This window comes from Anguilla rostrata, chromosome 8 (assembly GCF_018555375.3).
Source record: "Anguilla rostrata isolate EN2019 chromosome 8, ASM1855537v3, whole genome shotgun sequence".
Taxonomy (NCBI): Eukaryota; Metazoa; Chordata; class Actinopteri; order Anguilliformes; family Anguillidae; genus Anguilla; species Anguilla rostrata.
In genome coordinates this window covers 22691919-22718655 of record NC_057940.1, presented here as the reverse complement: position 1 = coordinate 22718655, position 26737 = coordinate 22691919, and the positions used below count along the sequence as shown (strand labels likewise).

General features: G+C 39.8%; 1 protein-coding gene across 1 annotated transcript in view; it reads left to right on the top strand.

Annotated features, from left to right (window-relative positions):
- Positions 1-26737, top strand: part of spidr (scaffold protein involved in DNA repair) — a 70836-nt gene that overhangs the window by 190 nt on the left and 43909 nt on the right. The window contains exons 2-7 of the mRNA XM_064345570.1: positions 490-651; positions 1468-1531; positions 2199-2384; positions 3617-3744; positions 11488-11708; positions 17105-17205. Of these exons, the coding sequence (XP_064201640.1) occupies positions 490-651; positions 1468-1531; positions 2199-2384; positions 3617-3744; positions 11488-11708; positions 17105-17205 (862 nt within the window). The remainder of the gene's footprint in view (positions 1-489; positions 652-1467; positions 1532-2198; positions 2385-3616; positions 3745-11487; positions 11709-17104; positions 17206-26737) is intronic.

Below are 26737 nucleotides of genomic sequence, written 5' to 3'. Positions count from 1 at the left end.
ACAAATTTGTAGTGAATAGCTAAGGTTACAACAACACTGGCAACATCAGCAAAGTTAGCATACAGCGAGGGACCTAGGTTAGCTATGTAACGTTAATGTGAACGTCGACGTAATGCTAGTGTTAGCTGTCACCTACGTTACATGCAGTGAACTTTAGCAAATAACTAAGCTACCTACCCGTTAACTTTACACAATACGTGCATAACGTTCATTTGTAGCAATGTAGCTAGCCTGATGGCAAACTGACACAGCTAGCCAGTGTTTCTATCTTCCTAACAAACTAATCGGCTGCAACCTTCATAGGTTGCACAGATTGATTCAAAACGTCAGCGGGCTAGCTAGCTAATAACATTCTGAAAAGCAAGCGTAGTCAATAACTAGCTAGCTCGCTATAACGTTAAAGCTGTAAGAGGGCCTAACTTGAGTTGAAATATTACATTTTCTCATGTGAGTGTTTATGAACAAACACGATTGTTTTCTTCCTTCCAGCGTAAAAAAACTTCAAAAGATATACGATGTTTATTCTTTCCTGATGATGTTAACAACGGCTTTAAAAAAAGGAAACCTGTCGTGGGCAGAAGTAAGCCTTCCTCTTCAATCAAGTCCTGGGAAAGATGTGGAGAAGGTTTCTTGGGCACACCGACAGCAGAGGTAGTTAGCGCACCAACCTTATCGTCGGCCTGGGATTTTCTGTGTGGAGTTTGCATGTTCTCCCCGCGTGGGTTTCCTCCCACAGTCCAAAGACATGCAGACTATAAATTATAACTCTAAAATGGTATGTGCCCTGCGATAGATTGGCGGCCTGTCCAGGGTGTACTCCTGCTTCTCGGTCAATGCACGCTGGGATAGGCTCCAGCAGGACCAAGATAAGCGGGTATTGATAATGGATGGATGGACTACAGTCGGGATGCTGTATCATAAGATGGGATAGATGTGAATGGGTATGGTAAAGACAACTTGGTAGGCTGGTATAGGATGAATTAATAGCCAATTATGTTGTAGTTTCCATCCATATATAGATCATTTGGAAGTACTGGTGTATCCCTGCCAAATAATAACATGCAGTTATCAAGTGATTTTATTTTGTACTGTGTGCACTGTCGAAATGAAACGGAAGTTATCAATTTTAGGTCTACTTAATTATTTGACTGCACATCATTTTTACGAAATGAAATGCATCAGTCAATTTGACATAGATTCTGTTTGTGCCCTGTCCCTTGAACTCTTAAGTTGATTGTGTGCCTACAATTACAAATACAGTGAATTACAAATCCAAGCAAGAAAAATGCACAAACCATGGGTTGCTTTTGAATGACTATCAGATATTTCTGTGCCAGAATGATTTTTTTTACTTACTCTTGGAGTGTTGTGCTTGCTGGTGCATATTTTTCTTGTACTAACTGCTGCTTTCTGTGAGAATATGTCCTTAAAGGTTAACCAAGCTAACCACAACTTTTTATGTTTCAGAAATGTACTTCAAGGAAAAATGTTAAAGCTGTAAGGCAATTGGTACCATCCTCATCAGACCCAGGTACATAAAACTGTGAGACCTTGCTTAACTATAAAATATAGTATGTGTTTAATTGACAAATTTATGCTAAACCTTACAATAAAACTTAGTGGTGAACTATTGTCATTGAGATTGTGGTCACCCAGTAGTCTATGAATGAATGAATCACTGAATTTATATAGCACTTTTCCGTATAGTCAAAGTGCTTTATAGTGATCTCCTCTCACCCACCACCAATGTGTAGCACCCACCTGGGTGATGCATGGCAGCCAGTTTGTGCCAGGATGCTCACCACACATTGGTGCGGTGGAGAGGGAGAGAACAATTTTTAGCCAAATAAATCGGGGATAATTAGGTGGCAGATTGAGAGAGCCAGATTGGGAACTTAGCCAGGACACCGGGGAACCCCCTACTCTTTGCGATTAGTGACAGGACCTTGGTTTAATGTCTCATCCGAAATACGAAATCTCCTACAATACAGTGTCCCCATTGGGGTTTATTTGACCAGAGTGAAGATTGCCCCCTGTTGGTCCACCAACATTACTTCTAGCAACAACTTAGATTTCCCAGGTGGCCTATCATCCAAGTAGTAGGCTAACCAAGCCTACATTTAGTTAGCTTCAGCCATTCGGCAGGATCAGGGTGCTCCTCGTCTAATGAGCGCTTTGATGGTTTCCTCTGTGTACAGTGAAGGGAAGTGCAGCGGGTGAGGTGGACATTGTGTGGAACTCCAGTGAGAGTGAGATGTCTGACAGCGAGATGCCTCAACCCAGTGCATTCACCGAGGGTCGTGGTGAACCTCAGAAAGAAGCCGTCAAGAACTCCTACAGGAGATACCTCGGCTTGTTCAGCTCGGTCACTTCCCCCAACGAAGGTCAGTAGAGGCTCTCACCGTGTTCAGTAACAGTTGTGCACTAGACATCAAAATGTGGTTGCCCAAGTCTGTTTGCCATTGTGCATGCTAGTTAGCTAGTGACAGGTTGTCCTGAGAAGTATAAATGCCTGGTTGTGCAGTACGTCACTAAGCCCAGAATCTAGCCGCGAGTTTGTGGGTTTGAATCCAGCTGCAGCACGTATTGATCTTGTTCTGGAAATGTGACTGTAATCTGCAGCTGCATTATTAACTGGGCACATGTGGCTAGTTGCTAGCTTCTTAGCTGGGTGATGAGCTTTCATTTGTTTGTCATATAAAAACGTTTTGAAGCAGAGGTCACAACACCATTTGCAGAGTACAGTTTTTCTCTTGAGCATTTAAATTAAGCTGGCTTATACTCTCGTTCTTTTAGACATCTGATCTAAAGTCTTAAATCCAGAAATTATAGCTGGAGGAGATGTTTTTACATTTTGCTGTGACTGAAATGTGAAGTCATCTAGCTGCAACATTCAGCATTCACAATATTCAATTTGGGTGTGGGTATAATGGCAGGGGAATGTACAGACTGCTACCAGGAATGCAGAAATGCAAGATCCAAAAAGAAACATTACTGCCTGTCCTTGATCAGATGACCATTTTGTCAATTGACACTAGCTTTTCAGTCTTGATAAGAGAAGAGACTTCTCCAGCATGGCCCCACTTAAAATTTTTAAAAGACTTGATTGACATCACATTCAGTTAGTCTTAGTAGGGGATATCTGTTCTGTGTTAATGATACATGTTTAGTACATCAGACCAAGTAAAATTATTTTCCTGCGTAGTGTGATAGAATAAGTTAAATAAGTGTTTTGACTTATTTAAATCTGAAGGACATAACTGAGTACAGGAAAAAAATAGATATCCAGTGGGCAAGGAGTTGCTATTAAACAGTAATAGGGGGGATCCCTGCTGACTGAAATGGCATAGGAATTAAGCCCTCTCCCTTCTTTTTCATTGAGGACTGCATAAAGCCACTTAGCAGGCCAACATATGTTTGGACTACTCAACATGTGTGACTGAAAATAGCTAATTGGACATTCCAGATTAGAGTGGGAATTGTAGATGTTCAGCCTCATGCTGAGCAAAAAATACTATTTTTAATTATTATTATTATTATTTAATAATAATAATAATACGAATAATAATAATTGAATTTTTAATTATAATGCTGTACTGTGTATATTTTTGTTTAGAAGAAGTTCGTAAGATTGACTGGGACAGTGATCTGACTGATGATGGGGAAGAAATGGACAGTTTGGCTGAAATCTCGGACTCTGATTCTTCTTCAAAGGAACAAAAACGATCACCAAAAGTCATTTTGGTAAGTAGAGAGTGGCGATAACTCAAGGCACATCTTTTCATTGCCTTTGTTAGACCAGAGGATGTGGTATGCATTTTACAGCTCTGCTGAGACCTTAAACTATATATACAGAGACAGCGATGCCAATACAAACTTATAGTGATCAGTTCCGCCACACAGGGCACCAGGAAGTAAAATAGTTTCGCTCAGCACACATGCTCAGCCTAATCACATGCACATGTGTGTGTATATATATATATATATATATATATATATATATATATATATATAGATCTCAGTGTGGTTTTATTAGCCATCTGACCAAAATGGTGTTTTATCAACAGTATCTGTGTTCTCAGAGATGCTGCACTGTTCACTGTCGGCATCTAATGTTGCTTCCAGTTACACTTTTGAGGGTAAACGGGGGACTGAAAACATTACCTGTTATTAGTAAAATTTGTTGTTGGTTTTCAAACTTGCATATTTTCAGCAGCTGCTGTTCTTACCCATTGTGTGGAGCATGTCCACTATCATTCCGGTGTGGAAAACACACTTTTTCCTCTCAATCTGCCTTTCACAGCAGCCTTGTGTTGCTTGGCGAGAAGGATCAGAATTTATGCATTAATTAGCTAGGGAACTCATCTTTAAAACATTTTAATACAAAAATAATTTCCTTTTTTGGATTTTTGCCTGATTTTATCAGTGTATGGCATACCACTAGGTGGAGCCAATGCTGTATACTTTAATGCAGGGAAGGTCTACGCATTTTGGAAAGTATTGTTGTATTTTTTAAGTGTTTTTGTAAATTTGATGGGAGATTATTTATATGTAATGTGGTAAAACAGAAAATTATGGTTGTCTTGCAGTGTACCAGTTTAAACGCTGGGAAGATTAAAGTTAGGCTTTGTGTAAAGAGAACCAGATTTGAGATGCATACTTTAATTGTATTGTAAATAAGAGAATGATAAAATCCTTCTTGTTTGCATCAGTTTCATTTAGACCTTAGATTAAATTAGTATTAGATTAGTATCTCAGAGTATATTAGTCGCTCTTTGGTGTTTTAAGTGATGTAGGACACAAAAATATAAAATACAAACATGCCCAGCTTAATACAAAATTTTTAATGGAAATATGCCTTTTTAGAGTCTAATGTTTTTGTGGATGGCTGAATCAAAAAGTTAATAACATTTTATTGGGTGGAAAGTTCTCACTTTTACACATAAAGGAAATCCACTACGCTAAAGCCACATGATGACTGTCTCTTCTTATGCTGGTTATAAATCACTGTTCAGTATCTTGTAGTTTGTGAAAATGTATACATTGTGGATACAGTTTGTTTCCCGCAAGCACAGTTTAGAGTTTCCTTTATTTTGACTTGTTTGTGTTGATATGGGTTTTAAACTTTCAGTGCAACACCATTTAAATTTCCTGCAAATAAACGTATTGAAGAGGTGCATAGCCTTCGATGTCCAAGCTGTTGGTAGTTAAGGTAGAGATACTCACAGACACTGTAGCCCGCTGATGTGCCTTTGAACAGCCCGTCCCACTCCGACTACTTTGGTTTTCTCTCTTTTGGTTAATATCAATACTAGCCATATTTTACACAGCACTAATATTAGACTATATATAGATCTCTGCCAAGGCACACCAGTCTCCCTTTGCATGAATGTGCGCAGCAAATGTCTTGGCAATCCAGTTATTACTTTTTGAGATATGTTTGGCCTGATGGTGTTGCTAGAGGAAAGGTCATGGGGTCAATAAAACCAATAGGTTACATCCTTGAGAACATGAATGTCCACAGCAAATTTCATGGAAAACTGCCGATTACTTTTTGAGATATGTCGATCACAAACTGAAAGTTTGGCCTGATGGTGGCACCAGAGGAAAGGTCATGGGGTCACATAAATCAGTAGGCTTCTTCCTCTTGGGAACCTGAATGTGCACTGCAAATGTCATGGCAGTCCAACCAATACTTTCCCTCATATCTCTGTCACAGACAGGTGGACAAACGGACGGACGGATGTCATTACATAACCACCTTGGTGGAGGTAAAAATGGTTTCTCTGTGGGGCTGTTGACAAGGTGTCACATACTGCACTGGGGCTGGATGTCTCCAGGAAATGAGTATAACTGTCAGCCATGAGTAGTATTTTCAGTTTGTGACTATTAAGCCCCCAGGTCATGACGGTGCTTTTAGATGACTAACACCCGTTTTGAACCGAGTTTCAAATATTTGGACTGTTGCTGAGCTGAACTACATGTATAAATATATATTACTATTCAGCAATTTGTATATTTCACCTGCTTGTTGGTCGATGTTGCACCAACAACTGAAGCAACCGTTAAGGCTTTCCAAGCACACGATGAGTTCAGTTTGGAAGATCTAGATAAATCATTGGCTGAGTAACAAGCCAACGAGCTCTGTATGACTTTGAACAACATACCGTACACAAGCCGTAACGCTCGCCATCTACCCATCTCCACTCCCGCAACACCACGTGCCCGCCCACTCCTTCTCACTGTGAGAACTGAACCAACCATGAAACCAGGGCACTATGACAGAATGGACCACAATCCTGCTCATTTTGTGGTCATCACTGCCTCCTTTACTGTCCCTGCAAATACTGTTGCTTTGCAGTACTCCCTGTCCCAGTTATTAGGAGTGTAAGGATTGAATACCAGACCAAGCTCTACAATGTTCTGAGAACTGGAGCTTTAGCTGGATTTGCTACCTAAGAGCTCGAGTTGCATGTTTGGGTGAAGTGTATATATTGAAAAGGAGATCTAGAAATCAAGATTTTAACTGACCCTTTCAGCTGCCCAGTGTGGACTTACAGTAGAGGGCCCAAACTGACAACCTGAGAGGTCATCCTGCCCATTTATTATTTCAGGCACATTGATATCTCAAATACAGAAGATCTGAATTACCGCCTGTGTTTAGGTATTTATTGCATTTGTGACAGGTTGGAAAAGTACAGATAACAACCTGAGGCTGATGTTTGATACCACTTTGTTCTAATAGTGAAAGATTTCATTTTTGTTTCAGTTTTATGTGTTTTTCTCCCACTAAACACCACACTTGTGTTATAAAACATACATGCATTAAGCTAATGGATGTTGACGCATAATTAGAGGCCATACTGAGCACATATATTTCTCTGATGTCTAAATCCTCTTAATTGCTAAGTATCTCTTCACAAAAAAACATCCCAATCCCATTGGTAATGCAGACCTGTAAACAGTTTGAATCCTTTCCTAGATCTGTAGCTACCGGTCATCCAACTCGAGACGTTTGACATGAGTAATCCGTTGTCTGTGACAGCTCTACCATCATTGTGCTTGTATGTTCACAGGAAGTTGCTGTTTGTGTAGTTCATGACTCAGACAGGCAGGTCATATGGTGTCACTCACGTCAAGTCTCTCCTGCAGTGTTTGTCAAAGGCAGGGCTGGCATGAGAATGCCTTTCGAGATGAGTATAATTCCATGCGCTTCGAGAAGAATGTCACGTTACAGTACATACTGTATGCTTTCTGCCATCTGAATTATCAGGACAACCCTCGGGCTGCCTTGTCGATTCATTTCCTGATTTTGTGTGGTTTTGAGTAGCCTGATTCAAAACCAGAGTAATGAATCACACAATACTGGTTACATCTGGGAAATCATACAGGTTCAAGTGCTGATGCGATTTCGTTTTACCGCTGAGCCTTTACTGTTCTGAATATCATGTTAATTGTGAATTTCAGTTGTTTCAATGTTTGAATAATTTGTTTTTGCCTTTTTCCCCCTGCCTGAAAGAACTGATTTAAGTTGGTTATTGAGGTAAAGGTTTCTTATCTCCTCGGTTAATTTCTCGCAATTTAAAGAATGTATTTTTGGTTTGGTGATTGGTCCACAGTTTCCCTCGTTGTACAAGTTTTCAAAAGTCAGCCCATGTAAGGCAGATTTGTATGAACTGTAAGAATATACAATTCCATCTTCCTTCATCGCATCAACTCTGACTGTGGAAGATACACAGCCAAACCCACTTCCTCCTGTCACCTTCAAATTTGCAGCAGTCAGCTTTGGTTGACCTCTCACCTCACTGCACCCAGCACATGTGGTATGGGATTCCACGAAGTCTCTCTCAGTCTTCCGCCCTCAGCTACTGAGAGCATGAACCTCAACAATGGGCAACAGTTTACCCTAATGTCATAAAGGCTTCTGCTACAGTTTACCGAGCTGCTGGATGTGTCCTCCATGGATTGCCAGAGGTGCATATCCCAGTTATAATGGCATAATTTATATTCAGTACACAAATATCCATCTCATCATTACCGTAATGGCTTTAATGTATCGACTGAATTAGGCCGTTGTGCATGTTATTGCTGGGAAACTACCATATAAATTAGCATTTATCACGCTAGGTGTGCAACTTAATGTGTTCCTCTAACAACAACTATAGCAAAAGGGATGGCTTAGAGGATGGACATGCCAGCTTCAACTTTTACTGCTTTTAGAGTGTAAGTTGAAGCTAGCATGTCTGTGCTAACTCACATTATGCTACCATTGCTTTCCTCTGAGTTAGCTGAGTAACTTTCTGCTGATAATGGTTTTTGTTTGCTACTGCTGTGACAGCTATTATATTTATATAAAACCTTACTGACCTGGTTTCTGAGCTGATTTTTTCCCCTCCCAATTTGGAATGCTCAGGTGTATGGAAAACTCCTGCGTATCTACCTTCGCCCGCAAGTGACCTACTAGCTTATCCAACGCCCACATGTAACATGACAATGACAATGTTATTGTCAGTTTCTAATTGAGATTGGCAGCCTGGCCACGTGCCACCTTTTGCAGAGTGGAGTACATTAATGGCACGTACATACTTGCACTCAACCGGTGGAAGCTAGGGCTGCTGGACCTCCCCCGCCATATATGGTTGATTTTTGGATGCTGTCAAAACAGGATTAATAGTTTTTTCTCATTCTAGAATCCTGATGTGCCCGGTTTTCAAACAGTGCATTAATTCACCTCATGTACTGGAACTAGAACGTGACCGCCTACAATCGGATGGTATTTATTGCGTTTCTTGTTAACACCAATTTGGAACATTGCTACTGATGAGTAATACAGTTTCTCTATTTTTTAATTATTTGATTTATTTTTGCCCTGTGTTCATATTATTGCCATTTTCATATGGAAACATATTTCATACTATAACCACTGAAATTAAATATTTTGGTTATAAATAGCCGTTTTCAAACCAGTTCATTTAATTAATTAAATTTTTGCATGTTCATATTTTGAAATTGCGTCCCCTCAGGTCCCACTGAGCTTAGTTATGTGGAAGTTTACTGTATTTGTGTGTCCATCTCCTCTCTTAAATATTCTCTGTCCATTCAGAGCAGTGCTTACAAACGCACATTCTTCTTGGGTAGCATGCGCCACCCACCGGCGCACTGCATTTCATGATGGACCGAAGTGATTACATGCATTTTACTCATATTTTTTCCTAGCGACAACTGCCAGGTAATTTATTATTTTTTTTAAAAGCCCAAGGCCTTTGCACTATAATGGTCTGCTTAACTGAGTGAGATACTTTCCTGTGGGGTTTTCTTCGAGCTGGACCAGTGAAAGGGTTGACATCAGCAAATTTTGACCATATTGCAGTAGCCTCCTCTCATACCCTGGCTCCTATCACGCAGTTTTAAAAATGAGAAGGACACTATAGTATGTGCAAAGCCACTTCCTACAGAGGAGAAGGACACTATAGTATGTGCAGGTGGCAGTGAGAATGACACTAGCAGTATAGCAGTAAGGGGAATGACACTAGCAATGTACAAAAGGCATTAGGGAGAATGATGTTAGCAGTGTGTGTTGATAGCGGAAAGAAGAATCCCACTAACAGTGTGTAGATGGCGGTAAGGAGAACGACACTAGCAGTTTGTGCAGATGGCGCTAAGGAGAATGATACCAGCAGTTTGTGCAGATGGCAGTAAGGTGAAGGACACCAGCGAAGGGTACAGATGGCAATAACAGAACACCATATTATTTTTGCTTTCTCATTGTGGTTGTGATCACTTTTTTTTTGTTTGTTTTTTTTTAAACATGAAAACACATTTTCTTGCACTCAGTCCCCATCATTAAGATTGCATATTATGAGGCATTTCCCCGTGAATGTTCACGCAGGTTTTATGGGCTGTTGTTTGATAAATCACAGCAAGACCGAGTAACTTGATGCACTGATAACAAAAAAGATGAAGTACACAGCTGCGTCCTGCCTCTGAAACGTCCAGTTCTTCTCAGAGTCCTCAAACGCCCTTTTAGCAGCTCTGTCACATGGGAGGGATTCCCCCCCCCCCCCCCCCCAAAGGCTTTACTAAAACCATGCCACTATAAGAAGGGCATAGTGCTCTTCACAACCCTACATTGCTGAAGTAAGGTTTAGAGAGAATAGGACAAATAATACAATCCGAATACACAATGTCCAAAATAATACCAGACAGTCATCCTACTTTGGCAAAGCCTCCTTTTTTTTATTTAAAATGAAAATGTTTACTTTTTATGTGTGTGTTTTATTTTTGAGGGGCAGCCAGGATTGAGAAAAAAAAAAAAAACATGGATAAAAAAAGCACGGTCACACTTACGTTGACCTGTGTCCTGCCACTGTGCGCGTGTTGAAAGGGCTTACTCCAGGGCAAGTCAGGCAACACGGTGATTCAGCGTCCGCGCGTTATTTATTTATTTATTATTTATGCCTTTGACGGCCAGGCCTTTGCTGCAGCCGTCCAGCAAAACAGGGTTAACAACCGCCACTGCGGCCCTGACGGGGAGGCCGTAAATCGAATTTACTACTGTTTGTTCTGTGAAACAAGCTAATGAAGTGGTTTGATAGGCAAAGAGCTGCACAGGGTGAACACATTTTTGAGCGGGGTCCAGGAACATAGTGTTCTCTGTAGCTGGTTAGTGTGTGACGTCTCCTGGCACTGTGCCCAGGAGGGTCAAGTTCATTCAAATAGGAGAGAGCGTAGGCTGGCGGGCGCGGAGGCTGACGGGCCTGGAATGCGGGCCTTGTCTGCACACGACGGAAAGGTGTGGCTGGGATTTTTCCACGGGAACTGGTTCTGTCAGACCATCAGGTGGGCCGTGCCGCCATCGCGAAAGCGGTGATAATGATCATTGTCATAGTGATGGTGAAGACGGAGCACCGCGGTGTGGCCCGCGAGGGTTGCACGCAAGCCCTCTCACCCACAGGTGCACACACACGTAGTCACAAAGCCATTCAAATTCTTCCAGCACTCCCCTCACAATTTCTTTACTTCCTCTAATGCGTGGGCAGGCATACACACACTCACATAATCACACACACACACACACACACACACAACCCACAACCCATAAACACACAGGTGAAAATGGTTTGGTGGTGTCCTCAACTATTTAAATGGGTTTATTTGCTTCCTAGTTAGTATCATTCTGAAAAGGCTGGGCCTTTTTTATTACAAACACTCCCTTGCCTTAACAGCTAAATAAATGTATTTATTCAATAAAAGTATTTTATTGTCTTGTGCTTTTTTTTGGGATATTTTAAATTCTAACACTACTTGCAATAACCAGTATTTGTTCTAGAAACAATAAAATAAAAAAGTAGATAGTGATGTCACCTGTCGTGATTTGTATTTAGGGGCTACGTTCTCCTACATTTAGAACAATGGCAGATATAGTGTGAGATTTCTGTTGACGGCACGGTGTGGAATTGTGAATGAAACGGTGGTGTTTCCGCACAGGCGCCAGATGCAGAGATTTCAGACTTCTCTGATGGCGAGCGAGCCGAACACATGGCCCAGGCCAGATGTGAACACGTTTCCTGGAAACCAGGCGGGAGCAACACAAGGTCTGCCAGCGACTGGGTCAGGTCCGCGCAGGCGATGTTGCGGACGCCTCAGAAACAACACGGCAGCCACATCAAGTCCCCAGAAGACTCTGCTAAAAAGAAGAAATTCCTAAGGTGTGCATTTCCACTATTTAAAAAAAAAAAAAAAAAAGTTTTTTGTGGAAGTTCCCCCCCCCTAAGTTGGTGTACTTTGCTTAGACCATCCTATTCCGGTTACTGCCTGGTCTGGATGGTGGGATTCCTGTTTCCTGCTGACATCACACATAATTAGATTTGTAAGTGTGTAGGGAAGATCGATAGCATTCTTAGTCACTTTGCACACATGACCCATCACTTAGAGCTTTAAAGTCTTGTCTATCCCTCCCCCCAGTATGTAGTGAACAGTATCTGGGTCAATAAGCTGCTGGGCAAAGTCTCAGTTCTGTGTACATTGTGTACCTAACTCATTGTTTCAGGTAATCAGCTCTTGTATTGAATGTGATTTAAGGCATGCACAAAGATCTTTGTCATGAGCTCAACTAGTCTATGTGGGAGCATGTACAGTCAGTCAGGTACAATTTTAACTTTGCACGAGAAGGTACATTTTGTCCTCAGTAGCATTGCCCCTGGTAGATAAAGTGTGCTGTTGAATCGCTTTATCACATATTTATCTGTCAATATTTAAAGGAACCTGGTATATCGAAGGTACAGAGTTCTTGAGTCTCATCTTATAACTTGGGCATGTTTGCGAACGTGCAGTACGTTTATTTGGAGCAAGGTTGAAGCCTAAAAATATATTTACTTTTTAGTGTCCAACCAATATATCGGATATATTGGGAGATTATTTGCCATTATGAACCGTATCCGTCTCTGTAAAAATGACGTGTGGGCGATATTGAGGTGCTGTGTGTGTGTGTGTGTGTGTGTGTGTGTGTATTTTAAAGGTAGAATCAGATACAAATTATTACTTTTGTGGAATTATAATCTTTTTTGCCTACATTGTCATTGTAGACTAATCGCAGCAGGTAGTAGATAATGTAGTCTTTCACCTCTGCTGCTCTGATCCTGAGTCTGCCAACCTCCTCTGTCCCCACCCCCTGTCTCATCAGAAGCAGCCTACCATGACAATTCCAAAACAAAACCGACCTGCCTTGTTAGCACTGGCATAGCCAGACTTTTCTAACTATATGGCCAAATATAATAGCCGGTGGCCAATAAATGTAGCCACAAATATAATTAGATTGCTGCTTCAATATGGCATTTATAATGGAAGTTGTTTTGCTGGCATTATGAAAAACTGGCTGGCCTCTGGCCGCCTTGGCCAAAGTGTGCCTACGCACCGGCTTTATATCTCATGGGAGGCCTGGCCTATGGGCTGCTTATAAGCCTGGAGTTTGGGGATGCTAGTGTGCTGCCTGGTTTTTTCCCTCTGGGGGAACGAATGATGCAAGTTTGAAACATGGTTTGACAGCACGCAAGTTCAGGGAGAAAACGTCACGTCGGTATGGGTTTTGATTGCTTGATGTCAATCATCTTGCCTGATGCATGGCGTACAGAGTCCATATCACAAGGGGGCAATGAACAGAATATCCAGACACTCCAAATTGTGCGGTGCCAGCAGGATACGGTGAATAAAAAAAAAGAGGATAATGTGCTGTCATCGTGGCTGGCTGAGTTTGTGGTAGATGGCTAAATAGCCAGCAACCTGCTCAGTTTGAGAACTCTGCTCAATAGCACACTAACAGGGCTAGCAGAGGGTAAGTGAGTCGCACGCGCCACTGGAGCTGAAGTTAGCGGGCCTGCTGCCAGACACTGTTTTGCTCATTGGTTTTCCAGCGGCTGGTTGGCGGACTCAAAGCATTTTCAGACTGATGCCCGGTCATTTGCTGCTTGTTTATCACAGATTATAGTCAACAGGCTGCTGTTGGACATCCGCTGATTTTCTTCTCTTATTTATAGCTGACAGTAAATGCATTTCTAAACATGGAAACAGATAGTGTTACTTTTGTGAAAACAGTGTTTCAGTGCAATAGAGAACCTTTGTGAGGACAAGAGGAGTTCCCTGGCAGGTACAAATGCAGAGAAGCTGTGATTCTTGTTATATATTGTGTCAGTAATTGATTGGCAGCATTGATGGTTTGTAATTAATTGATGTTAAACACACCGATGGCTCAAAATGAGGCAGAGGCAGTACTTTAATCGTGATCATGTGATCAAACTTACCACATCTGGTTAGTTATGTGAATTATACTTTATAACTGCCAGCAATGGTCTTCTGACCTGCTCCTCCGTCCTCCTCGCAAACTCTTTACTAGAAAAAATAATAAATAAAAGAAATTCTGAGACATAGCTGCGAAGTTGAAAACACTAAATTGATTTAATATCATTTAGTAAACTTTTTTGAAAATATTGGATGTGCTTGGGTGCAAAGGAAAACAAGATTTCCCTGCGAACTGACCTGGGCGTTGTGTGATCATGCACTTCATGCATACAGGCCTGTAGCTTTGCGTTCTTTGGCAGTGCCTTTCCTGGTGCATTGTGCTGAGTATGATTCAGTGTCACATGAGAGTAATGCCGCCATTGCAGTTCCAAATGATAGAAATCCACCATGCACAACACTTGCATTTATAATGTTTTTTTTTTTTTGTGGCGACACTTCTCAGAATTTTGTGAAGGCGGCACAAAATTCCAGGAGGCAGTCTCCTCAGAATCCTCTATGCAGGTGCCAGGGATAAATAATCCAAGCTTAATTTCGGTTGATACTGCAAAAAGCGATGTGTTGTTTATTCATGCGCCATGGAGAGAACACACATGAACATAGTCTCTGCGATTTTCTGACTACTAGAGGTTTCCTGTCTCCTTTCATTGTTCTCATTTAGGTCATGCTCATATCTTTTTCTTCTTCTGCAAGCTAACATTTTTCATAGCTGTTGTGTAAAGCATATAACACGTATAAATGGCCTTTATTTGTTCAACCTGAATACTGTTAATCCCGTGCCTAATGAAGCTCATCATCTCAGCAAGCAGCTTCTGCTTATTCAAGGCCAATATGTTTTTCCTGTTGCCCACAGTGATCATAGGATAGACCTTTTTATCCCATTTGAAGTTGCTTTGGATAGCATCCCCTAGGATTTTGATTGTCTCACAGGTTTCTAGGGGGACCTGGTCAATGGTGCGTATGGGCAGGATTGGGGAAGGTTTAGCACGGCAGAGTTCACCTTATGGGCATGATATAAATGACTGCAGTAAGATGGTCACTCATTATATACCTTTGCTCAGTTTTTAAAAAATACTTTAGTAGTCAGAAAGAAGCACTATATCTGCGATAAGCCCCCCAACCCACAAAATACCCCAGATATTTTCGGTTACCATTTTTTTCCCCTTCGAAAATTCTTCTTACAAAAAGTATGCTTCCCTGTTTCTGGAAGCCATGATGGTTGTTGGGAGGTATGACCCTATATACACTAAGAGTGAAGCAGCTGCCAAGATCAAGTTTTTTTTTTAAATTTAAATTTTACTTCCTTTTAACAAAACATTTACTGCATTTTTATCATTATTAATATTGCTGAAACAGGCCCCATAAGATTAATTCAGCTATAAGTCCTGAAACGGAGATAATTGCATCTTTACCTAAACCAGTCCCTATGCTATTATAAATGATAACCATACAGGGACTAAAAATATTTGCATTTTATGGAATGCTGCAGTCTAATAAAATAAAAGCAATATGTTTTCTAACACGCCACATGCTTTCTGCTACAGCTCATAGCCTTGCCATGTTTTTTAATGATGTAGTACATACGCATAAATACTTATTTCATGGAATTAGAATCCAACTGTCATTTGATCACAGCCAATAATATGTTAATCCCAAATGACTTTTTGGTTTGAATACTAACATTGTAATTTTCTTTTACATATCAATCTTTGCATCGAATTAAAAGCAGACGATTCATGTTGGGTTTTGTCTTGGAAAAATTCCATGTTTAATCTATGACAGAAAGGGTGGAGTAAGTCCCACTGTCTGAGCTGCATTTGCAGAGCAGCTACATGAGTTCCGTTCTGAGTATATTTGTGTTTACGTGGGGTCTACTTGGCCAAATTCACAAATGCTGGCCGCAGTCTAATAGACATGTTTTTATTTTTTAGCACTCTTAACTTCAAAAATGAAGAACTAAATAGCAAGCAAGTTCTCTTTGATAGGATTTAAGTTTTCTCTAAATTATTGCACTAATCAACACCATGAACAAGGGAAGCATTCAGTAAAGTCTCCATTAACAGCTTTTGAAAATAAATGACAACTTCAGGGGCACTGCACACTAAGCGTTATTTATTCCGGGGAAAGCAGAGAATGCCAAAGCGTAATGGGCAATGAATTACCAGCTTCCCGTTCCCTTTCCCCTTGTAAATCACGACCTCTGCTCGTATGAAAAAGCCTTACCAATGAATCAGTTTAATGGAAGGAGGCTTCACGGTAACGGCAGCCCTGTTGCAGGCAGACTTGCTGTCTCTTCGGAGGTGGCTGACCCTCTCGTTTGGGCCGGTCCTCTATGGCTTTTTAATTGAAAGCAGTAACTCCGGGCTGGAAGGTGAGGGGACCCACAGGGCTGATAGCGGGACTCCCTCCTGGGCCCTCCTCTTCAGCACAGCTATAGACGCAAACTGCAGTTTCGCATGTAGACAGCAAAGTCCTCATGTTAACAAGGTCTGTTTGAAATATTGTGAACATGATGCCGAGTGCTGTTACACTGGGGAATGCAACTTTAGCACTGAGAGAAGTAGGACACGGAGTGTGCCCCTCAGTATAGGACTTGAGTGTTGAGAGCAGCGTAACGCTGAGGGGCAAATTCACTGTGACTGGAAATTGCTTATTTATTGCATCTAGTATGGTCGCTGTCTAAATTGCACTGAATTTAATTAAGAGAATACTCTTTAAAAAACAAAATTTAACCAGAGCATTTTGCATTCAGATAACTAAAAAGAAAGGGCAAGGCATGTCGAATTAAAAATGAGTACGCCATCCCTTGACATCAGGAAATTCAGTAAGGTAACTTGATGTGAGTTGTTGCTTAATTGCACTATAAAGACTACAAAACTGCAAAAAATGACTACGATCTTTCTGTTGAAAATCACAGTGATAGCAGACCCCTGAGTGGCCACGTTGTGAGCTTCATTTGCTCAAGGCTAGGGATGCCCAACAGTGTTCCTGGAGATCGACTGTCCTGTAGGTTTTCAGTCCAACCCTAACAAAACACACTGTATTTAACAGCTATAGATCTCATCAAGCTTGTAATTAGTAGAATCCGGTGTGCCCAATTAGGGTTGAAAAGAAAACCGACAGGATGGTAGATCTCCAGGAACATGGTTGGGCAGCCCTGTTCTCGGCCAAAATTCCCAAATCGTTGCTCTTTGAGACTTTGATCACTTGAAACCCCCATTGGATTTCTCAGTTATTTCCAGTTGATTTAAAGAATGTAATTGAGAGTGTTGTCTTCATTAACTGAGTGTAATGGCGCATGTTGTTCTTGCAGCGGGGGTCTGGCCGAAAGACTGAGTCGACTGCAGGGCCGACAGAGGTCCGCCATCAGCTTCTGGAGGCACCAGTCCACCTCAGACTGTACCACCACAGCGGGTAAGCAGGGGCTCCCAGTACTACTGCCACTTATCCTGTGCGTGCGTGCGTGCGTGCGTGCGTGCGTGCGTGCTCGCATGTGAGAATATCAGGAATTACAAGTTTTTTTTGAAACTATTAATGTGCTCCACTGGAGTAATGTTGATGACCAGTTAAACAATTCTTAAGTTATCAACCAGTGTTGAGTATCAAATTAAATGGAGTCATCTATTATAAAAATAATTGATAAATTAAGTGTGAAATTTCAAGGAATTTTAAGTGTTTATTTTAAGTTCTAAATGTGTTTTATTTATACTACCAGCACAAGTGATGTTTTAGATGTTTTAAGCACGCTTATTGAAATGGATGCAGGACTTCTCTTTAGTATCTTTAGTTGCTTGAAGTGATATATCAGAATAACCTGCCATCATTAGCCAAAATCATACCTTTCTGAAGTACCTTTATCAACTATGGCTTAAGGATTGTTCAAAGACAAGAAAAATGTTAAATTTTGGTAGATTGAAGTGGCTAAATAAAGATCAGGTGGCCACAGATAAAGTTATCAAGGTATTGAACGCGAGTGACTCCAGTTCCGGAATTTTCCTGGTATTTTAGCACCAGTGATTCATTTAAGTGAGTGATTGATTGATTAAAGACTCTGCACACCTTGTTCTCATGACTTTAATGGCTGCTGACTGGAAGGAACCCACAAAGATCACCCATCACCATGCCACAAGCAAGCCACTTAACCAGGATAGCACTGACTGTCATAGCAGTTATTTAATGTGCAGGTAGTTAACTTTTATTTTCACTCAAATATTTAGGCCTAATATTTACAGTTTCTGCATTTTAAATGCATATCAAATTCCCGTCCATTTAGATTGTCATTTTAATGTAAGCCGAACAATGAATTTCCATGTAATGCGTGTTTATAAATCAAACATACACTAAACAAATAATGGCCTGATTTACGCAGTTATTTTTAAAAAAGCAATGCATTTTAAATACATATAATACAATATTTATGAAATTATTATGAATAATCTGTATGTGAACCTTTTTCATTGACTTTATTAACTAATTACATCAATTTGTTTCAGAATTAGCCGTATATAGACCATTCTCAAGTTATTTGAGCTGATTTAATCTAGTTTGTTTGAGAATTAGTAGATTTGTGTTCATTATAATTAATTTGAATAAATAACGTCAACATCTGTTTATTTGAATAAAACATAGTTGATGTGCTTGCTTAATGGAAAGTCTTTACCTTATTATATTCCACAACCAGACCGACTGCTGCTTGTTCATTGCATGATTTGCATCAAAATGATTTGCAGTTGCTGAGAGCTTGCCAGCTTTGGTAAACTGGCTGGAGTGAGGTCTTCAATTTGAAAATTGTGCACGCCTGCTTACATTTATCGCACACTTCTTTTGCTACCTTTGGTTTAAGGAAATAAAAACTTTTTAGAAAATTTCAATTTATTTGTTTATAGCCAACACATTTGAGTTTTCAGTGAATCAGCAATCAACTTTGTGTTGATGTCCTGCAGATTAGCTGCAGGTAGAGCCGAGATAAATATGACTGATAAGACATGAATTTGTTGGGCAGGTATGTCAAGACAGTCTAATGCATCTGTGAATAGATCTGGCATGAGATTTCTTATGGGAGTGTGAAAGCGTGAGAATAAGGCTCAAAGTGCGAGTGTCATGCCAGACTGGGCAACTCTGTTATTAGCATATGCTGTTGATGAGAAGGTGTCATGATATATGTTTCAACTTAACTGCCTTAGGATTTTATGGAAATGACATTCATCATCAAACTTTCACCAAATAGAAAATGAGGGATGTAGCTAAAACTGTAGGATCCAGTGCTGTTAAAAATGACATCAAGTTACTGAACTTGAAATGGCTGAAAATGCTTAATATTACATTTTTTATAGCGGCTATGTTTTTCAAGCAATCAACACCATTTAAGTTTTGACTTTTGGTGCAAGTCAACCATGTCTATCTACCAACACTATGCATTGTCATGGGGTTATACCTTAAAGCCCAGCAAGCCACAAAGCTGAACACTCCAGAAAGCAATGAATGTGAAGTATTAAGACCCTACTGGTGGCCATGTTGTTCAGACTATTGGCATGATTGAAGTTTAATCAAACCATCTGAAACATGGAAGGAATGGTTCCATTGCATCTTGGACAATGGACAACTTTTGTCCATAGGAGACCAAAGAAAATGGTAAAATGTTGTTGCTCCTCTTAGCAAACAATGCGACACTGCAAAATATATACATATATATCTCTTGCTTATTATCTGAGCATGTCTTCCATACCTTTTACTTGGGGCTTAAAGGAGTACCATGGTGATTTTCACACTTTCTCGGTTTTATGTGCTATTTGCACAAGAGGCATTGAAGAAACACAATGAGCAAAGTATTAAATATGTCCGTTCTGTATTTTTGGAGAAATATGCGTTTTAAATTCATCGTCCTATTTTCAACCGGTTGAGAAAGTTGTCATTTTGCTACGTCACTAATACAGTAACTACTCCCATTTCCACCCCCCGTAAAGAAATCTGACAGCACACACCGTCCTGCTGTTCAGACAATGCAAATATTTGACTAACGTTAGGTTCACTCAAATTAGAGTGCCTTTAGATTATTTCTGGTTATATTCATTTAGCTAGCTAGCTAACGTTAGCTAGCTAGGAGGTTTGCTTTCATAAGACAATGTTATCGATAACGTTAGCTTGCTAGTTTGCTTTTATGAGGACGTTATAGTTGTGCTTTTATCTTAACTTGGCTAGCTAGATATAAAAATTATAATTGGATATAAGTCAACGTCCTTACCTTAGCTATCTACCGATATTTGATATACTAGCCCTACTAAGCTAGCTAGCTTGTGAAAATTCAGTCTCCCAAAGAGAGCGCGTATCATGGGGGTAGCTATGGAAACGGGGCACGGTCTGTCAATCATAGCTAACTGACAGTTCTCATTACCACGCCCAGACGGTTCGGGTGAATTTTTATCGTGGGAAATTTAGGCTTAGAAAAATACGTTTTAAAGTGCATTAAAATGACTGAAGAATTAAAAAATTATGCACATTTGTTTTGTTGTTGCCTGAAGACAACTGGGAAGTGTCACGTTCAACCACCATGGTACTCCTTTAAGAATTATGTCTATTATCCAGGTTGTAATGTGTTTGAAAGTATGTCAAAGGACTTCTGAGAATCTGTGCTCCCCATTACACCATTTTGGCACTCTTTCTGAAGTTAGACTCATGTAGTTCAATGCATTTTGTCACATCTATAAGTTGAGGTTAATCGTAAAATAATAACACTAGTAATTTTGTTATTACTGGTATTTTTTATTTGTTTAATAGAAATAAGGGGGATTTAAGAGTTACTAGTTGCCTGCACCCTGTAAAGGCTGCCTTTACTAATGGGGGAAACGCATCAACACGTAATTGGAAAAATAAAAAATATATACATACACTGTATAATATAATGATAGTAGTATAGTAGTCCAGGAATATAATGCAATAATTATACTTGTGTATTTAGTAGCCTCTAATATATTCTGTGCTCAAAGAGGTTTCTCATAAGCTAGATGTGCAGTTACATGCACAAAGTTTTCAGAAACTTACATAAGCATTGATAAGCATTCATAACTAATACAGTATCTGCCTACACCCTATTTGACTGACAGAGGCTAAAAGCAAGTTTAAACCTTCAAAAATTCATGCAGTGCCTGTGTTGCCACAATGTGGCTACTCCTCAAATAAAATGTGACCAAATTATGCCAGCTTTTATGTTATGAACACGAAGATCTGACTGATTTTTTAACATTGTTGATTTAGCCTACACTTCACAGCTTCCAGCATTCCCTCTTGCCTGCACTTCTCCCTTGTTGGGGCCCCATTGTGTTCTCTTGGCTCAGTAACAACAATAAACTGATTTTAATTGCACTGTCAAAATTTCACTATGCACATATTTGCTGCACATGAAAAGACATGCTGCTTAGACTTCAGAAACAGATTGAAGTAACTCCAATAATATAGGCAGGCTTGTTTTCATAATGTTCTAAGTTTTAAGGCTCACTTCCGGTATCATGAAGAACATTGTATGTTGATGCCAAACACAGCAGCAGCTGCAGTGCATAGTGAAATGCCGACGGTGCTGTTGGCTTTACAATAAATACTGTAAAAACCGACATTTTTGTGATTTTCATTCCAACGAATTTCCTAAAAATGACAATCAAACATTTACAACCACCAAAGCCTGGTGAGAACAATCTCAGCCTGGGTTTACTTTGAATACATTATTGACAAAGCATTTTATCTTTCACGCTGAGTGCCTATATCTAAATTCACCAGAAATTTTGTTAGGTACATGGTAGCATTACTTGGTTGTTATGAGCTTTTAATCCTGAATTTTGTGGCTGAAAAGATCTGTCTTAATTTGTCATGCAGGTTTTAAATTCAGTTTGTTTTTCATTTTATTCTGTGAAATGTACCAGTAAAAAGGTGTTGAGCAAATGAATATACTGTTAATATACTTTAAAACCAAATTTCAATGAATCCATTTGCTGTTGATGTTTCCACTATCTGTTAAGGTGCTCGATTCTTACTGCACGTTAACTGACACAAAAAAATATAATATAAGAACTAAATGGCACATGGAAACCCAGACGGATTAACACTAAAGTGAAACTTTACTGAACTGAATTGTAAAGGAATTTCAAAAATAGTATAGAAATAAGAACTAGCAGAAAAGGCGCAACTATAAATAACTTTGCTCATCACTCAGCAGGGTGAGTTTATGAACATTCAAACACTAATTAAAAGAAAACTCCAGCCTAAAACACTTTGACATTGTTAGGATTTGCATATTGGTGATATCGCTGCCCAGGTAATAGTAGTAAAGTAAGATATATTACAAAAATTTGGGGGTGACATAACTCAGGAGGTAAGAGCGGTTGTCTGGCAGTCGGAGGGTTGATCCCCCGCCCTGGGCGTGTCGAAGTGTCCCTGAGCAAGACAGCTAACCCCTAATTGTTCCCAACGAGCTGATTGGTACCTTGCATGGCAGCCTTTCACCGTTAGTGTGTGTGTGAATGGGTGAATGAGAGGCATCAATTGTAAAGCGCTTTGGATAAAAGCGCTATATAAATTCAGTCCATCCATTTACCATTTACAAATAGCAGATAATAAAACCTGGAATGAATGTCACATCATGGCTGCAAGTTTATTAACAATGTCGGTGTTTTAGCTTGGAGCTTTCCTTTAAGTAACGCATATGCATACAGTAAGTAACATCTGTGGCATATACAGCTGCTGTCAGTATTATTTTTACTGGCTTGTAAAAGGATTTGTGTCACTTTGGTGATTCTTTAATAAATCTTGAAGCTCAGCTCCCAGTGTTGTATAGGTGCGGATAGTGTGTTTCCATTCTATAACCTAGGAAGGACATTTATTGATTCTTAACTTTGTTGTTTTGCAGTCTTCTGATGGAAGCACTCAGATTTTAGCAGGTTAATTCTGATTGATACATTTTGCTGTCTTATTTTAAGAAATATGGCCAACATGCGACAAAAGAATATTGGACACAACATGCAGTGCATGTGACAGCACAATCGTGGTCCCTGAATTGTTATAAATCTTTTTATAAATTATTCTTTTGTTTAGCAAAACTAGTATAGATCACAGCATGACTGTTCTGTTACTGGAGAAGGAAAATCAGTCAGTTGTGCTTAATCTTCAGTTGTCTTTTGAGAATGGTCTAAGTATTTCTTACTGCAGGTTTTTCTAGTCCTTGTCATTTTGCTACAAGATATTTGTATGGTATGCAAACTTTATTTCTTGTCTTTCTTATGCTTTTCATAACACTTTGCAATCACAGAACCAATGGCATCTGTGTGTGTGAGAGAGATTTGCTTTCTGGTTTTCTAGAGCTGTTTGGTCGACTGCGGTGAAACGAGGCAGTCAGGAAGTGTAAACTTTCGTTTGATGAAGCCAAGTGCGAACTGACTCTTGTGTTAACCGTGAGAGGAAAGCGATCACTTACTGGGGCGACAGGAAGCTTTCTGCTTGCGTGGGTTTTTTCTTTCCATCTTTTAACCCAGCTTTGCTTTCGTCGCATTCAGCGACACATGTGGCACATGCGTAATCAGACAGCCGATACTCTTGTCTACCGTACGCGGACAACCTGCGATTTCTTTTTTTAAGTGAGCGCAGCAATTAGTGTCACTTTAGCACGGTGGAAAGTAGATGTGAAATCCAGTCTTGCGTAACTTATTTCTCATCTCTTTCTGGTGAGATGCCTTCTTTGTTCATTGGCATCTTACTGTCATTTCTTAGCCTTTAGGATATAAGATTATCCTGCACACAGGAACTGAGCGTAACTTTTAAAATCAGTTAAATAGGATAATCTTAAATAGTTAAAAAGGATAAATGTATCCATGTACATTGAATTTATATGACCGTATATCAAGTACTGTCTTACTTCTGCTCAGCTGATGACTTTTCAGTATGACAAACTGTACACAAAACAAAGTTATGTAAGGCTCTGTTGCTGCAGTTTTGTCTTGTAATGTTCTGTTCCCGTCTGCATTTATGAGTTTTGGATCAAGCACCCATGGTGAGCAGAGAACCAAAATTCTCAAGCTTTTTAAACATTATGACTGTGATTATTCCCTCAGTATCTTAAAATTCACAGAAAGCATTTTTTCTGTTGACCCCCCCAGTTCTGTTAAAGCACCTTTGAAATCACTGCTCTGCCAACTGCAGCCGTGAGCAGAACTACAGTTAAGCACATGCACAAATCCAATGCATTTAACTGCATGCCAGCAACTATGTTTCACTCGGACAGGTCACACGGAATGACAGGACCGTTAATGCAGATTTCAGGGGAGGGGCACCTCTCACTGTTAACCCCTGGAACCCTGGCCCCCTTTAGCTGAACTACCCCCAGCGGGCCCGGGGCCGGCAGTGCTTCGCTGCCATCATTGTCAGCTCATGGTGTGGGTCAGGGTCAAACGTGCAATGGCCGCAGAGCCCAGCCTATTTATTAAATGCAGTAAAGCATGTATTTATTGATAGTTTTACAGGGGAGGGGGCAGTCTGCCCTCCTTATGTATTTTTACTCGGGGGAAGGCAGAGAGGGTTAGTGATAGAGAAGGGATCACAGCTCGGTGTTATGGTGGGATTTTAACCCCCAGCCGAATGGGTGGGATTCGCTTCGAGAGCTGGCCGCCCTACGGAACATGCTGCATGTCTTGCCAAATAAAATGCTTTATGACGTTTTTAACAAGCTGTCTTGGTAACGAACAACAAAACTACAAATTCATTAATATCATTATGAAGTTATGTTTCTTCCTTTCTCAACTTACTCAATTTGGCAAAGACCACCAGTACGGTATTTCTGCAGTGCGCAGTTTAGCCTAGCCTTCGGGGTTTGGCACTTTGGGTGAATGTTTATGTCTTCTCAGACTTTTTTTATGCCAGTCATGGTGAACATTTTTTGCACTGGAATACTAAGATTTATACCCTCTGCACTCTTCACTCACTGAGCGCACAATCCATTTTATTTTCACTGACATTTCACTCTTCCTCTCACCATATGCTGTTTTTTTGTTGTAAAAATGTAAATGGTATTTCCCATTTGTTTAACTTCTTAACAGAAGGGGGAATATTTTTGTGAAACTTATGCTATTAAAATGTGAAATGAGGGAATTAGTATGGTAAATGAAATCTTGAAACTGCGCTTCATGATTGTGCAGGCAGTGCCATTTGAACTGCACTTCATGATTGTGCAGGCAGTGCCATTTTAACTGTTATTCTACAGTACCAAGAACATGTTCACATCCCAATAACATTGGATATTGAATCAAATATTAGATTTGAGATTTTACTGCACTGTACCATGACTGAGGAGGCAAAAATACACTAGGCTAGATTTGGATTTGAAGCAAATCCCTCTATATATTGGAATCTGCAAATACCAATAGAAAAATATTGGATATCTGAATTGGATACCTCTCCTGTTTTCACCCAGAGCCTGTTCTTTTGTTGTTGTTGTTTTGTGTTTCTGTTCTCTGTACATTAGTATTCCTGTACCTATTTTCTGTACTCTCATATTCCTGTATCTGTTTTCTGTATAATTCTATTATAGTGCTGTCGTTTCTTGCATAAATTAATTTCAGTGGAATCAGAAAATTGTCAGAAATATAATATAGGTAGGGTAAACGTCCCTATTAAGCCCACCAAATCCACTTTTCAGACATTTTTAATGTATACTGCCCCAATTTAAGTGAGAACATTTTAGTTATAATGAAAGTCTAATCTCTCATTTGAAGTGTCAATAATTCATTCAATTTCTAATGTTTTTATTGTTTAATTTGTCAAAATATGTCAAAAGTCTGGCATGGGCTTAATGGGTACCTAACGTACCCTTTAAGCCCATGGGTGTTCCAAAGCTCACTTCATGATTTGTTGATAAATAAATATATATTTAAAAAAACTTAACAATACAAACGTGTTCTATTCAAATCTGTAATCTCTTAGCTCTCAATAGCTATTTTCATTTAGTCTCCACTCCTATCCTATGGCCTGTAAATGGCATTTGAAATAGGCATGACCAGCCTTTTTGCTGTGTTAAACTTACAACATGTCTTCTTTGGAATGTAGCCAAAAAGCTATTTACGAACAAAATCAAAACTATAGTGGAAATTACTCTTCAATACTTCATCTTTCAATATGTGTTGTCATTTTGTCTGTATCTCTATCCTATGGTGTGCTGTTGGCATTTGAAATTGGCCAAAATTGCTGGTCCAGTCAGCTGGTTGAAAGTTCAGGTGTTTTTATGAAGATTTCTGAAGACCGACTGACTGAAAGATAAACAATTTCAAGTTCAATACTAATGTTCTAAGGATAGTAAATGAGTCAATTTCAGGATTTACAATAACTTTTCAAATGTTAATCACATTTAGGATAGTAGTTTCATTCAGTTGAATTCCACCCGTTTACAATATGCCGAAGGAATCAAGTTGCGTGGAAACTGGGAACAGACTGATTTCAACTTGATTGAACCTGATTATTGCTGGAATTTAAAGACACAGTGATCTCATTGTGTTGCTTTTGGGCATAGCTGAAATGTTCTGACTAAGGTTAGGGAACTGGTGCCAGATACAGAAAAGATAACCTTGCTTTTAGCCCTTTAGGGGGTCAGACATATTTCATAGCATGATTTATTGTGTTTTAATCTCCTTTCAGTGATTTGCATTGTTGGACATAATTGGTGCGATGTACTCTTTGCTTATGAAACTAATGAAGCATTTTTTCACATCACCCCAAATTACCTCTCACCATAATGATAAAGCACAGCCTTTAGAAGCGTTCTGTTCTTAGTTATAGACATGCTTCTTTCTGTAAAAACATGCCCTTAGCTGCATGACATTGAGCCAGGGATTTTTTAAATCCCAGTATTTCTCACGGTAAATTTGGAAAACGATTGTTGCTTTACTCGTATTTAATCACAACTGCCTTTACATAGGGG